The 15,710-nt window shown below is 39.4% G+C and overlaps 1 protein-coding gene and 4 non-coding genes across 5 annotated transcripts; 2 read left to right on the top strand and 3 right to left on the bottom strand.

The window, feature by feature from the left end:
- Positions 1 to 2,301: 2,301 nt before the first annotated feature.
- Positions 2,302 to 9,492, bottom strand: LOC121518354. Its single transcript, XM_041800605.1, has 2 exons — positions 9,375 to 9,492; positions 2,302 to 6,838 (listed from the first exon to the last, which is right to left on the bottom strand). The coding sequence occupies exon 2, from the start codon at positions 6,718 to 6,720 to the stop codon at positions 3,877 to 3,879; it is 2,844 nt and encodes a 947-aa protein (XP_041656539.1). The 5' UTR covers positions 6,721 to 6,838; positions 9,375 to 9,492; the 3' UTR covers positions 2,302 to 3,876.
- Positions 9,493 to 10,843: 1,351 nt separating this feature from the next.
- On the top strand, positions 10,844 to 10,916 carry trnav-aac. Its single transcript has one exon. It is a non-coding gene; the product is annotated as a tRNA-Val (tRNA).
- Positions 10,917 to 11,030: 114 nt separating this feature from the next.
- Positions 11,031 to 11,103, bottom strand: trnav-cac. Its single transcript has one exon. It is a non-coding gene; the product is annotated as a tRNA-Val (tRNA).
- Positions 11,104 to 14,229: 3,126 nt separating this feature from the next.
- Positions 14,230 to 14,302, top strand: trnav-aac. Its single transcript has one exon. It is a non-coding gene; the product is annotated as a tRNA-Val (tRNA).
- Positions 14,303 to 14,407: 105 nt separating this feature from the next.
- trnav-cac lies at positions 14,408 to 14,480 on the bottom strand. Its single transcript has one exon. It is a non-coding gene; the product is annotated as a tRNA-Val (tRNA).
- Between the last annotated feature and the right edge of the window lie 1,230 nt (positions 14,481 to 15,710).

Here is a 15,710-nt window from a genome sequence, read left to right as displayed (position 1 = left end):
CAAAACAGCGCTCTGAGGGAATTATAAATAGCATACAGCAGGGCTATTCAATCACAAATTCAACTGGGCCAAATTTTAAAATCAAGAAATGTAGCTGAGCCAGATATGTTCGGCTCCCAGTAAGCAGCTGATAATGTCAAATTTCAAACCAATACGATCAATCTGATGAAAAATATGCACGTTTGATTCATATTCTTCCTTTTTAATTTGGCAACATGACAAAAGCACATGAGAACATGCAAAAAAATACAACAGAGCTGTATTTAAACATACAAGGCATAGAAATGTCTTTTTTTTACTTGAATAAAAATACAATAAATAGAAAATGAAATTCTGTAAATAATAATTTTGGTCACATCTTACGCAGACATATCTTAAAGTGCATAAAAACTAAATTAGCTCAGTTGTAGCTACAGTTGAAGAGGACATGTTTTATTCTTGGTATTTTGGGGTGACTTCCGACAGCATCGCCAGCCACACTTCAAAACAACACGGTGTATTGTAGGTAGACTGTTGCTAGGCTACGCAGTGTTGCATTCACAGTCTGAAATACTGTGGGAATTTATGAAAACTTGCAAAACAGGTTGCCCTCTGCATCTCTGGCATGACCACAGGCTGGGCCACTCTGGGGTTGGTTCTGGGCCGCATGTGGCCCCCAGGCCGCTGATTGAATAGGCACTGTTCACCCGTTTTATTGCTTTATAACTCAAAATCTCTGTCCACTAAAATCTGTTTTCAGTTTCAGGAAGTGTTTAGTTCCTGTGAGTTTAAGACTCGGTCACTGACTTTAATAGGGAGAGCCGGCACAGCCTCAGCCTGAGACTTTTGTTCACATGCAGAAAAAAGTGTGCGTCAGTTCTGTATGAACTGAAATTTACTGGCATCTGGATCAGATGAACCCCTTCAAAGGGATTAATTCAAGAAGAACCCCTTGGATTTTGCAGAATTTTCCAAATTTTATAGGAATTTTCCCATAAAAATATGCTAAGATTTATGGCTTTAAGTGTTTTCAGACTCCAGAGAAAACTCCCTGTTTCATGGTGAACATAGGACCTCTCAGACAGCTACTGTCTTCTGGTAGATCTTCTACCAAGACGAAACTGTTTGGATGTCAAAAATGAAAAAATATGGACAAACTTAACAGATGAGTATATTCTTAACTGTTCATGCTTTAATTTTGGTACACATTAGATGCACACTATCCATCTGGTGATTTCTGAATGACTACTGCTATCACACACATTTAGACTGTATGATTCTGGGTCAAAGCCCAGCCTGGAAACTGTGAGGCACATGCAGAATGCTGTCTGGTGGTCCGGTTATGGTTTGTAAATGCAAGACTAAAGCAGCCCACAGCCACATCCTCTAGATGTGTTGGTCACTTTACTGTGAAATGTTCATATTCACGATCCAAGCAGACCAAGGCCACATTTACACAGAAACAATACGTTGGAAATTAAATCAGCTTTTAGTTTTCTGTTCCAATGAAGTTCTGCGATCACACAAGCATGATAACGATCTACGAACAGGGGTCAGCAGAAAAGTTAGAAATGTTGTTCAAATGCCAGGCCACCATAGCTTACATCTGTAATAAAAAAAACACGTTTGCACATGTGCTTCCATCTTCAGAGCAGTGATTAGTTTATACAATTGTCACCATGAAACAGGAAGTACACACAAAAAAGCTACTGTACTAACTTATTTGTGGACAGGCAGCAAGGTAGCATTGCTCCAAGTGAAACTATAGAGCTACATTACTCAACCCCACTCAACCAAAGAGTCAAATTGTTGAGAAATGCCTTTGCAAGAGTTACAATCTAAGTGATGAAAAAGGAAGGTTTAAGTGGCAATAAAAATAAGTTAAAGGTGGCAAAATGGCCAAAAATTGGGGAAAGGGGGCAAAATAGGCATAAAATGGCAAAAATAATGGAAAACATATGGGAAAAAATGGCTGAGAAGTGACAAAAAAGGAGTTACAGGTGGCAAAAATGGTCAAAAAGCAGCAAAAACGTTTCAAGAAAATTAGTGAATAGTGACTAAAATGGGGGAAAAAACAGCAAAAAGTGGCAAAATGGGAAACAAGTGGCATTTAATGTCAAAAGGCAACTTAAATGGGTGAAAAGTGATAAAACATGGCAAAAAGAAAGATTAGCAAAAACAGGATAAAAGTAGCAAAAATGTATTAAAAGTCATCAAAAAATGGGAAAAAGGGTAATGGAAATATATAGACAAAAAATAAAGGTTGACAAATAAAGCCAACCGTTTAAGTGTGGGAAACAAACTGGTTAATGTGGCCTGCAACTGGCAATTCCAGAGGTCAAAGTTTCCCTTTTTTAAGGTTTTCTGGGGGAGTCAGATTTCAAATTAAGACATAAAAGAGCCCTGTGAGGGTCCAGAGCCACAGGTTGAGTATCACTGCTATAGAGTGTGAAGTTTAAATAACATGGACTGGGGGTGAGCAGCTCAAACAGAACCCAGACTGCCATCACTGCCACTGTAGTCCATCTATTAGTGCATCAGTTACACCAAGCACTCCAGATGGGGGACAGGAAGTGATCTCTGCAGACAGAGGTGCTATCAAAATGTCAAGTTTGAGCTGACAACAGCTGTGCCAACTGGTCAAAGTGAAGAGAAAGAACATTAGTCCTGAGCTACCTTTGAGTCCAGAAAGTAGTGACACATTCAGGCTAAAAAAATAAATCAAGAAGATCAGAGAGAACTGGTAACTGTGGATTAAGAGCCTCTGTCAGCTCTTTATTTGGCACCAGTTTGGATTTTCAATGTGGATTAAATACTGAAAAAAATGGAAGAAAGGAAACTGGCTCTCAAATGGGAGCCAGCTCCTGCTGTTCCTATTAAAGTGTCAGCTGTTCATGAACACATTACACTCGTTATCTTATGCATAAATACCCAGCATCTTTGCCGTTTGTCGCCTGAGGTGTGAGGGTTTCCCCCCACAAATTCCACCCAATTTTCCAGAAGTTGCCAACTATGGCCTATTGGAGAAAAATGGAGGGGAAAAGCCCCAAACATCCCTGGCTTCACCAACATTCCATCCTGCCTTTCATAATGTCCTCCTTTAAAGTCTTTAGAAAGATGTCAGACTGTAAAGCTTATAAAACATTCCATCCTTGCCAGTCTAGACCACTAATCCAACCAGTACCCCACAAGAGTCTTAGTAGTATATGAGCGTTTCCATTAGAGGAATGTTTATGACAAAACGAGGGAGAAAAGCAGTTAAAGAGGCTCAGCTAGCCTCTTAGCTTGGTACAAGACTCTTCTAGACTATCGTCTCCCTTCATCCGTGTAGGAGGAGGTCTGCAGGACTAAGTCATTAGTGTCATTGATCACCTCCACGGCAGGTAAATGAGCTAACCTGTGGTAAGAATCAATTTTTTGCAGGCCCACTTAGAGCTTTTACGGACTAACTTGGCTACATTCCTTTTGATTAGAATTGCTGGTCTTCACTTCCTGCCCCCCATCTGGCATTCCTGCAACACCAGGATCACGTGACTGAAAACAGACTTTTGATTAGAACTGTACTGGGCATGAACAAAAATCCTAATTGCGTTGAATCTGTCATGAGTATGGAGGGAAGTCTGTACTACTAATTTACGGCACTGAAAATGGCACCTAAACGCTGTTGACCTTGAATCAGAAAGCAAACGTAACAGAAAGTTAATATTGTAGTATTTAAGTTCAGTTTTAGTTGAACTCAATAAATCAACTTTTTTTTCTGTTATGTTAAGCTTGTTCTTTTTACACTGGTTTGGATTAAACCTGTTAATTCAAGGATTCCTTTTGGCAACCATTTAGACAAAGTAAGGAGGGCCAGGAGCCTTGGTCTGAACATCGGTTCCAAAACAAAAACAACGTCTACATGATCTCAACTTCTATATCGACGGGCTTCAACTCTTTAACAAACATGATTTCTGAGTTACAACTGAGGTCCAGTTCAGGGTTCCCATCCTCCGGCTCCTCTTTGCAGACACTCCATGAGGACTGTGGGAACTCCAAGGGCAAATCAACGTTTTTGTTCAGGTAATTCCCCTTCCTGTTGTTTTTTCCTGCTATAATTAACACCTGGGATGCGATGGACCAGGCAAACTCCACCTTGCGATGGTTCTGGGAGCTCAGATCGAAGTTGTACTCAAGGATATGGTACAGAGCGGGAACGTAGTGGTTACTGTTTCGCAAAACATATTCATGTATCTCCAAGAGGATTCTCCTGGTCAGCACTCGTAGGTCAAGTTTTCTTTTGGCTCCTGGTTTAGCGCCAACATCAAGGACCAGTCCTATTTCTTTACAGGTACCATAGCTGCTTTTCACCTTCTTTGCATTACCACTAAACGCAAAGAACTTTTCCCCCCCTGGGGTTAAGTGCTCTGGACCCAGATTCTTTTGGTACTTGCCAAACGTTTGTTGCCCAGACTTTGATTGCGGATCCAGAGCGACCGGCATTTTTAACCACATGTCTATCTTCATCTTTGACTTGTAGTTTGCCCTTACCATTAAAGTTTTCTGTTTGCCATACCATCTCTGGATTGCCTTGGCTTCAGTGGTCTTACCGCTTTGGAGATCAAGATCAAAATTGTGCTCAAGGATGTCATTCACAGTCTCGTGGACAGTTCCACAAAGATCTCTGACAAGGCTGCAAATTTCAAGCATGGCGCCATTGGTCAGGACAGTCAAATCGAGCTTTTGGCTTGTAGGACGTCGATCTGTCGACCACAGGTTGAGGCCTATCTTTCTACAGAATGGGTGCAGATCTGAATCTTCCTGCTGGGTTGGATCAAACCCAACTGAATCAAGGTTTATTTGCTGTTCTTGGGGTTGGGACTCGTCAGTTTGAAAATCACCAGTCACATCTACCATGTTGTAAAATTCAGGGATTTTACACGGACTACTGAGAAACTCCATCCTGTGCCTGGAAGGGTTGTTCAGGAGAATTCTTTCTTTTGCTGCCATGTAAACCGTAAAATTGCGCTGATGTTGTTCATCTTGGAGGAAAATGTTGAAGTTGTTGTCAAACGTTTCGAGAGAAAAACTGTGCATGCTTTTCTTCATGGCTGTAGCAAATCGATAAACCTCCCACATGACGCCGTTGGTAAACAGTTGTAGATCCATGCTCTGTTTGTCACCTGAGCCAACACTGAAGTCCAAACCGATTGCTTTGCAGTTTGCGAACAAGTCCTTCACTCGGCTAGAACTCAGGATTTGTTTTGAACGAGTGGTACGTCTCATCCAAAGCCTTTGTTTTGGTGTTTTTGCATTCATGTTCTCATTTTTCCTCAGATCCCAGATTGCACTGGGTTCCAAGGCTGCTGTTGGATCCAAGACTGCTGTTGCATCCAAGACTCCTTTGGGTTCCAAGACTGCTGTTGGATCCAAGCCTGGGCTTGGTTCCAAGCCTGCTCTGGGTTTTACGTCTGCTGGTGGATTCATGATTGCTGTGGGATCTGAGACTACTGTTGGGACCATGGTGGTGGTATGATCGGGATCCACCTTAAAGTCTACCTTACAGCCCACCCCATTTTCTTGAGGCTGCACTGAAGAAATGAACATTTCTTCTTCTTCTTGCTTTACAACCACATTTAACATGGTTTCTTCATCCGCTGCTGACGTTGTTTCTGCAGGGTTTTCTGGTTCTTTCTCCATATCGGACTGCATTTCTGTCTCAAAATCAACCGGACACATGTACGAAAGCTCACCGTCCTTCCAAATCTCTGTCCTATCACTCTCATTGTGCGGTGACCATCTCTTAGAGGCCATGGTGAGTTTTTCTACTTCTTTCGTTGAGTTTCGTCTCTTTTTACCAAGCCGATCTTCTCTTTTGCTCTGAAATAGAAAAGGTTCCCTTCGCAGAGCATCCCTGTCCTCTGAGTTTTGGAAGGGGTACTTCTTCTGCACAATTTTGGCAAGTTGGATGCGAAAAAGCATTTGATCAAACTCGTAGCCAAAGTTTTGCTTCACAAGATCATAAACTATGTCAGTCATTGTTCCACGCATGGCTTTGCACAGGTCAAGCAGTTCTATCATGACACCCTTAGTCAGCAGATTTGGGTCGAGCTTCTCTTTTCGTGCGTTTTCTGGACGGACGAACAAAGTCACGCCGAGGTCTTTGCAGTTAGGGAAAGAATCAGCGGTTATTTGTAGCAAACCCACTCCTTTTTTCTTTATGGTGAAGGCAGAACTCACAGCTCCATTACTCTCCGTCTTATTCTCTGAAGAATCGCTGTCTTTGCTCCCAGCAGTGAGGACTGAAATATCCAACATTTTCTTCACTTTAGGGCATTTTATCTCTTGCTCTGACCCTGCTGACACTCTCAATTCACTGAGTTCTGGAAGTGGAAAACTTTCTTTCCATCTGTGAGGTTTAAACTTGATTTGGCCCTTCACTACTCTTAATCTGTTTAGAATGCGTCTTTGGTATTCAAGGCACTGTCTTTCATTGTCTGGATCCACACCAAGGTCAAAGTTAAACTCCAATATATCAAACAGGAAATAACCCTCAGACCTGGTCACACATCTGGCAAACTCACAGAGCTCCAGCATGATGGCATTTGTCAGAAGAGACAGATCCAGCTTTTCCTCCCTATCCAATGCTGCGTTAAACTCCAGACCGGCAGCGACCGACTCTGGGAACGGGGTTTCAGTTTTCTGGTACCTCACACCATGATGGATGCGGCGCTGCCAGATGTACTCGCTGATGTTGTCCATGTTGACATCCAAGTTTCTGGATAGAGTCCTCTAAAAAAGCTCTCCAGTTGTGTCCTAGAGAATACCTCAAGGACTAAGGCTCTGGGTCATTATGGCATCACAGTGACGTCTTCTTAGTCTGGATGGAGACAGAGAATAAAGTTTAAGCACAAAAGGATGTAGGAACAGAGCAGAGACACAATTAGGACAGCCAAACACATAAATTTACATTCAGACAATTTTAGTTATCCCAGAGGGGAATTCAGTTTATGCAGTCTACCCAAACCTACAGACATTTACAAACAGCCAGCAGGAACCATTGGGACAATACTAAATAATCCATACATTTACAGACATGTTCATTGTAGGGCTGGGCAATTAATCGCAATATGCTATGCTGCCATTTTCAAATTGCAGACAATGCAATATCTCTTTAACCTGAAAAGTGTTAAAATACCAGTTTGATGCAATCTTTTTTCTTTTATATGCTTTAGACCAGTGTTCAACCAAAGAGCCAAATTGTTGAAAAATACCTTTGTAAGAGCCACAATCTAAGTGGTGAAAAGTGGCAAAAACAGCTTAAAGTAGCAATAACAGTAAGTTAAAAAGTGGCAAAATGGTCAAAAAGCAACAGAAATGGGTAAAATGGGAAGGAAAAGTGGAAAAAGGGTCAAAAAGTAGCAAAAATGGGTGAGAAGTGACAAAAAATGAGTTACAGCTGTAATAAGATGGTAAAAGAAAAAAGTGGCAAAACTGTGAATGAAAAGTGACTAAAATGGGCAAAAATCAGTCCAGAGTGGCAAAAATGGGCAAAAAGAGAAAACAAGTGGTATTTAATGACAATAAGTAGCTTAAATGGGTGAAAATGGGGAGCAAAGGGTGCAAAGGGCAAAAATGGGATAAAACTGGAAAAAAATAGGTAAAAATTTGCAAAAAAAAAGGGGCACAAATGGGCAAAAAAGTAGGGAAAAGGTGGTATTAAATGGCAAAAAAAATAGCCTAAATGGGAAAAAAAATGGGATAAAAGTGCCAAAAAATGCATAAAAAATTGCAAAAAAGTGGCAAAATGGGCAAAAAAAGTAGGGAAAATGTGGTATTAAATTAAATGCCAAAAAGATAGCCTAAATGGAAAAAAATGGGATGAAAGTGTGAAAAAATGCTTAAAAATTATGCAAAAAAAGTGGCAAAAATGGGCAAAGAAGTTAGAATAAAGTGGTATTCAATGTCAAAAAGTAGCTTAAATGGGTGAAAAGTTTTGAAAAAAAATGGTGAAAAAGGGCAAAAAAGTTTCCCTTTCATATGCTTTCTGGGGGAATAGTTAATGAAACCTTCAAGTATCTTTTTTCATTAATTTTTACAAAAATCTTGATTTTCTTGCTCATGCATTTATTTTCCTTCATCAAAATGAGAATAATATGCGAAATGATCCTCCTCTTCAATAAAGCAATTGATATCAAATTTGCTATATGAGCCAAAATCGCAGTAAGATATTTTTATTCTAAATTAAGCCCTAGTTTAACTTGTCTAATGTTGTTCTTGTTATAATATAGAATGATTTCTGCTTATGTCTGTTGAACAACAGAAAAAATGAGGAACCTAAATAATCGCATTTTCAATCACAATTGCAATTTTGCAGGAAAAAATTGCAATTAGATTATTTTTGCAAATCGTTCAGCCCTAGTTCATTCACATGTTGACACTCTCATGTGGCTCCTATAGGACGGAAGGACCCAGGGTTAGACCAGAAACAGACAAAAGTCAATAAACGAGATACACCAAAGTGTGTTGGATAGTTTCAGAAGAGGATTAGGGCCACTGAAAAAGAAACTGGAGACGCATTTTTTTCATGCTAAGAATGAAGTCAGGATTCTAAAATTAAAGTCAGAATATTTTAGATTAAAATCAGAATTCTAAGATTAAACTCAACTGTCTGATGGTAAAGTCAGAATTAAGAGGAGAATTTTGCTCCTTTCTTATGAATCGGTGGTAGTTTTTTATTTCAACAGATCGCCCCAGGTTCTGCTGATAAAACGTCGTCATAACAAAAAGGGTTTTAAAACGACGTTTTCTCTAACATTGATGCCTTTGAACAGAAACCGAATCGTTCATGGAATTTTTTCCAACGGGCCGTAAACTCACCAAGATGGTGGCCACATGCTAACAAACTCACCCTAACGAAGTCCAAAACAGTCAACAAAACAATACACGTTCACGATAGAGCGTAAAGCGTTTTACCGGTTTTTCTAGATACTTCTCTGCAACACAATTTTCGTAAACACAAATTTACGAACCTTTAAAAAACCCTTCAAACGGCTTCAGTGCTATGCTTGCTAGCCCGGTGTTATGGATAAAATGGTAACCGTTATAAACGGCGATTTACGACTGAATGCGCCCGGAAACAAGTGTCAGAACCAAAGTCTTCCTGATGTTTTTCTTTTTTTTTTACTAAACAAATGAATAATTCGATCTTACTATATGTTTTATAAATCTAAAAAGAAGAACTGTTAGTTTGAACACATTCCGTCTTTTACGTCTGTTCTACCTAGAGGCTCATTCAACTGAGTCTGCAAGTAACACGGGTCACTGTTTACTCCGTAACACCGCCATCTAGGAAAAGCTAACATTAAATGGACAGACAGGTAATCATGATAAAAATGTTAAGAATAAGGACTTACCAAGAATGGCGCACAAACCGAGCAGCTCGGTAGTCATACATGTTGACAACATGTAAAGTTGCAGAGATTTCATCCCTTCATGAGAGACTACAGCGCTGCACACGCCGCCAGTATCAGCAACACATACACTCCCCTCAAGGCGGCGTTCAGGGACAACTTGGATACTCCACTTTCTGAGAAAATAACAGCTATTGTTCCACATGTCAAAATAATGAGCGTCCATGTCTACTCCATTCATAACCTTACTCTTTCAACGTTTGATTGAAACCCGAAAGAAAAAAAAAATGTTTCCGCCCGGTTTCGAACTAGAGACTTTTCGCGTAACTTTTCTCATTCATTCTCAATGGTAGTTCTTTTCACTACAGATGTAATATATGTCCGGCCACTATGGAGATTTGGGGGGCGCTGTTTCACCCTTTTTGGTAAAGGTAGACTCTGTTTCTACAATAACGTTTGAATGACAGGGCAGGATCTGCAGCAGGACACCAAACAAAGCAAAGTACGTATTTTATCCTGATTTTTGGACATTTCTGTGTTGAAATCTCCAACTAATCAAACGTAAGTATGGCTCTTTCTGTTCTCTTTGTTTATTTACGTTATTCATATTGTTCAGCCTGTTTTGAAGTAGTTTATTTAAGTTTTATTGACAAAATCCGAACAGCAATCGATGTATGCTAACCTAGCGGGGGTTTTATTTAAAGATGGTTAACGTTTTCTTTAGTTTTACACTGCTTCCAAAAATAACAGACCCAGTGTGTAAATACCCTTAAATATATCAGCTCTGTGTGTTTGCTTATACTACACCTTCTGTTACTCCTTTTTTCCTGGTTTCCTCCTGTATTTAGGCCACATCCAGGGAATAATTTTCACGGACCTACTGCAAATAATCCACAAACCACAGACCCAATGTTATTTATCTGAAGATACCAAAGTTAACAGAAGGTCCGTGGGGCCACAATCCTAACAGCATGCTGGTACGTTTTGTTTGTCCTTTTGTTGATATTTGTCTATTTATTTCTACATGCAATTAGGGCATTGGTTTCCAACCTGGGGTCTGGGACCCCTGAGGAGAGACGCCAGAGACTTCAAGTAGGGGCATGAAGTTTTGTCTGCTTTGAGGTTTTTAGAATTCTATTTACTTATACAAAAATATCATGATTTAACGCGTATGAATGAATAATTGATATGGAAGACTTGCTCAGGAGTTATTTTAGTTGGAATCAAATGAAAACAAGTAAAATTTCTGTTATTTTTTCACAGTAATGATTCACTAGTTTTACGTGTTAGTCCTTGAAGGCCTGGGAACCACTGAGCAAAGCACTGTAAGGTTGGTTTTTCTACTGCTTACTTACTGAAAATGCAGACAAAATGCTTTAAAATTCCAAGCATGTCTGTATTAAATACCAAACAGAATCCTTCTACACTAATAGAGTTTGAAAAGAATAACAGAATGTGGTGATGGCTACTCAGTTTCCGTAGTGTAGTGGTTATCACGTTCGCCTAACACGCGAAAGGTCCCCGGTTCGAAACCGGGCGGAAACAACTTTTTTTCATCTCACACTAAATGTACAATCGTAACAGTATTACAAGAGTGAAACTGAAAATATCAAAATTACACCTTAACACATACAACATATAAAATTGTTTCAAAAACAATGTTTCCGCCCGGTTTCGAACCGGGGACCTTTCGCGTGTGAGGCGAACGTGATAACCACTACACTACGGAAACTGGTGTTCCGGCTGCACTGATAATTCAAACATAATTCTCTACATGTCTTTTGATGTCTTCAAATGTTCCATTTAAACAGCAAACAAACCGGCATGAACAAGCTAACGGTTACTGTTCTGTTCCAGATCACCCAGCAGCCTGACTTCATGCTTTAACCCCCTGCGGTGAACACACCTCCTGGTATTACAGCCTGTAAATAAATGACACAGGTTGGCCACTAGAGGGAGCCATTGTTCTTTGTCTTATCAGACCTTTGTGTGTGAAAACACCAAGAGATCATCCTATCTGAAGAGGCACTTCAATCTATTCAAAGCCACGGACATAAAACTAAGCCTTTAATGCCTTTATGTTTGAAGTAAAGATTTATATAAGTCATGCTATGTGTATTTCTCACATTTCAAGTGTAATATATCTCACTATTATTTCACACCACAGTCACCTGACAAGTCAAGATATATTTTTTAAAATTAGAATTAAAAACAAAAATAAATAAGGCCTTTAGTGAACAAATTTATCTGAAAATGCGACAAAAAATGAAAAGGTAGAGGGTCTTTTTAGGATGTCGTATCGTGCTATGTCACATGTGTTGTATCAGTGCCTCCTTGTGATTTGATTTTTTTTTTTCCAGTTTGTGTTTTAAGTGTGTTTTTGTTTTTTTGTTTTTTCCCTTTTTGCTCTCAAATCTTTAGCTGCTTGCTCAAAGTTCCTGTGCTCATGTTCATATCACTCTCCTCTAATTCAGGTTGACTCTGCTTGTTTGAGAACTGACTCTGATTTTTCGTACGAAACTTATCCATAAGCACATGTAGAGCGTTGCAGGAATGAGTCCAAAAACGCAGAAGTAGGTTTGCATTTTGGCACTTCCGGTTCCTCGTCTGAAAGTCTGAAATGCCTGAAATACGGTCTGTGGTGAACACAAGCTCAAGAGACTTTAACGTTTTATCCTACAGCATAAAATGACGTTAAATTCAGTTGACCGTGTTGTAGTTAAATGTAGCATGACGTTAGCTTTTTACTTTCATCAGTTAGATTAACGAACCAGATATGGTGCTTATATTATTTATTAATGAAGATTATCTTTATGAACAAAACATTTAAGTTTCATAAACTTTTATTGGACATAGATCATATTTTCAGCATAATCCAAAATTCCAATGAAAAATCCCATAGGCTCGATGCCAAGGGAACCCATGCTACGTGAACTTCCAGGTTTGCCTACAAAATCCCGTCACAACTGCACCACTCTATTTCTGTGCTTGGGTTTTTTTTATTGCTGAATGATTACAATTCAGTTAAACATGAGGACAAACTTTTACCCCCCATGAAAATGTGATTTAAACTCATTCTCAAGTCTGTTAAACAAAGCAAAGATTTTTTAACACAGATTTTTCAAACACCATAGTTTCATTTTGAATGCTTTTTTTTTTTTTTTTTTTACTTTGCGCACAGAAATTAAAAATATTCCACAAAAAACTGAAACTACCAGGGTCAAAATTATTAGCCCCCCCAGTGCTGATAGTCGATAGTGTCTTCTTTTTGCTGGATAACATCCTGCGGTCGTTTGTTGTAGTTTTAGTCTTCTGAGGAATCCCAGCCCATTCTTCTTTGGCGAATCTCTCAAGCTCCTCCTGATCTGATGGTCTTCTGGCATGGACCTTCATCTTTAGTTCACCCCACATATTTTCAGTGGGATTTAAGTCAGGGCTTTGTGCAGGCCACTCAGCAACGCTCACTTTGGTCTACTGAAGGTAGTTCCTCACCAGGAACGAGGGATGTTTTTGGTCATCGCTTTTTCTTCCAAAGCGATGACCCAGACCCAGTCTTGCTGCTGACTGCTTCAGGTTTTCTTTTAAATCTCCACATATCCTTTCTTCATGGCTTCTTCTACCTGGACAAGGTTTCCAGTTCCAGATGCACCAAAGCATCCCCACAGCATAATCCTCCCACCACCATGTTTCACTGTGGGGGCGGGGTTCTTTATCCTTTCAAAGCAGATTCACCCATTTCCGTGTTTCTCACTGGCGTTTCCATCCTGTTAAGCTCCCATCTGAACTGTTTGGGCCTGGTTAGAAAGTGACAGGACCAATCAGCATTGAGGGACAGTACTTTTGGGTGCGGCAGAGCTGTGACGTAAGCAATCAGCAATCATGTGTCAAACAAATCCATCTGGTGTGTCAGGTTAGTGTTTTTCCTCTCTCAATTTAACGTCTGTAATAACAAGGATTGTGTTTGCTTTGCAGAGCGTATCTGTCAGTCTGTCTGGAGCTTTAACATAAGCGGGGTCACCTCAGTTTGTTTTCAGCTCAGTGCTGCAGTGATTCCCCTTAAACAACAGTTTGAAATGTGTTTAAACTCCTGACTCACTTAATAAATTCATGTTCAGTCCTATAAGCGAGCTGTGGCGGTAAATGAGTCCGAGATTTACAGTGCCGTGAAAAATTATTTGCCCCTTTCTGATTCCTGATTTTTTTGCATATTTATCTCGCTGAAGTATTTTGAATCATTAAATCCAGGGAATAATTTTCACGGACCTACTGCAAATAATCCACAAACCACAGACCCAATGTTATTTATCTGAAGATACCAAAGTTAACAGAAGGTCCGTGGGGCCACAATCCTAACAGCATGCTGGTACGTTTTGTTTGTCCTTTTGTTGATATTTGTCTATTTATTTCTACATGCAATTAGGGCATTGGTTTCCAACCTGGGGTCTGGGACCCCTGAGGAGAGACGCCAGAGACTTCAAGTAGGGGCATGAAGTTTTGTCTGCTTTGAGGTTTTTAGAATTCTATTTACTTATACAAAAATATCATGATTTAACGCGTATGAATGAATAATTGATATGGAAGACTTGCTCAGGAGTTATTTTAGTTGGAATCAAATGAAAACAAGTAAAATTTCTGTTATTTTTTCACAGTAATGATTCACTAGTTTTACGTGTTAGTCCTTGAAGGCCTGGGAACCACTGAGCAAAGCACTGTAAGGTTGGTTTTTCTACTGCTTACTTACTGAAAATGCAGACAAAATGCTTTAAAATTCCAAGCATGTCTGTATTAAATACCAAACAGAATCCTTCTACACTAATAGAGTTTGAAAAGAATAACAGAATGTGTTGATGGCTACTCAGTTTCCGTAGTGTAGTGGTTATCACGTTCGCCTAACACGCGAAAGGTCCCCGGTTCGAAACCGGGCGGAAACAACTTTTTTTCATCTCACACTAAATGTACAATCATAACAGTATTACAAGAGTCTCAAAATCACACGTTTACACTAACAACATATAAAATAGAATTTTCAAAAACAATGTTTCCGCCCGGTTTCGAACCGGGGACCTTTCGCGTGTGAGGCGAACGTGATAACCACTACACTACGGAAACTGGTGTCCCTGCTGTACTGATAATTCAAACATAATTCTCTACATGTCTTTTGATGTCTTCAAATGTTCCATTTAAACAGCAAACAAACCGGCATGAACAAGCTAACGGTTACTGTTCTGTTCCAGATCACCCAGCAGCCTGACTTCATGCTTTAACCCTCTGCGGTGAACACACCTCCTGGTATTACAGCCTGTAAATAAATGACACAGGTTGGCCACTAGAGGGAGCCATTGTTCTTTGTCTTATCAGACCTTTGTGTGTGAAAACACCAAGAGATCATCCTATCTGAAGAGGCACTTCAATCTATTCAAAGCCACGGACATAAAACTAAGCCTTTAATGCCTTTATGTTTGAAGTAAAGATTTATATAAGTCATGCTATGTGTATTTCTCACATTTCAAGTGTAATATATCTCACTATTATTTCACATTTTTCGTACGAAACTTATCCATAAGCACATGTAGAGCAGGGTTGCCAACTTTGGGTTCCTGACTGGAGTGAGATTTTGTTCATTATTCATGCACGCACTCAATGATGGTGACGTATTTGGACTCACTAATAATATTGGACAATACTTATAAGGTAATAATACAAACTCAAAAATAATTTTTAGTAACTGATGAAACCAACTTTTCTCAGAGGAAAATGAGGTCAGAAAAGCACTGACACTAGAGAGCTGGCGGGGTCTGCTACATGTGCACCAAGTACAAAATGGTGCTTTTCCCCTGTTTTTATTTGGTTTATTCATCATGAAACTGAAGACATTTAGCCAACTTGTGAAAATCAACCAATTAAGATTTTTCTTGTTTGTTTAAAAATGTCTTCCCCAAAACCATGTAGTGCCCCTTTAAAGTGCTATTTCACAGTTCCACCCTGTAACTGTAACAGTTAGACCAGTGGTACTCAAACTTACTCTACCAAAGAGCCACATTGTCTAAAATACACTTTAGTGAGAGCCACAATACAAACTGGGAATGTAAGGTAGATAATAGATCAGTTAATCTGTAGTTGAAATTAAATAAAACAGTGTATTGGTGGATAATTATGAGGTTAAATGGGATACAAATGTCTGCATAGTGTCAGAAGAACCAATATGTCACTGATAATGAGCATATATTTATCACTGACATCACACTAAAACCTTATATCTCAATTTTTCATGATTTTAGTTTGTTTTTATAATTCATATTTATATTATTTTTATAAATTATAAACTTTACATTCCATGAA

This window comes from Cheilinus undulatus, linkage group 12 (genome assembly GCF_018320785.1).
Source record: "Cheilinus undulatus linkage group 12, ASM1832078v1, whole genome shotgun sequence".
In the NCBI taxonomy this organism is placed as follows: Eukaryota; Metazoa; Chordata; class Actinopteri; order Labriformes; family Labridae; genus Cheilinus; species Cheilinus undulatus.
The sequence above is the reverse complement of the archived record's forward strand: the minus strand, read 5'-3'. Positions and strand labels throughout refer to the sequence as shown.

Coding starts and splice junctions, on each gene's coding strand:
- LOC121518354 (XM_041800605.1), bottom strand. CDS start 6,720: ATGGACAACATCAGCGAGTACATCTGGCAGCGCCGCATCCATCATGGT.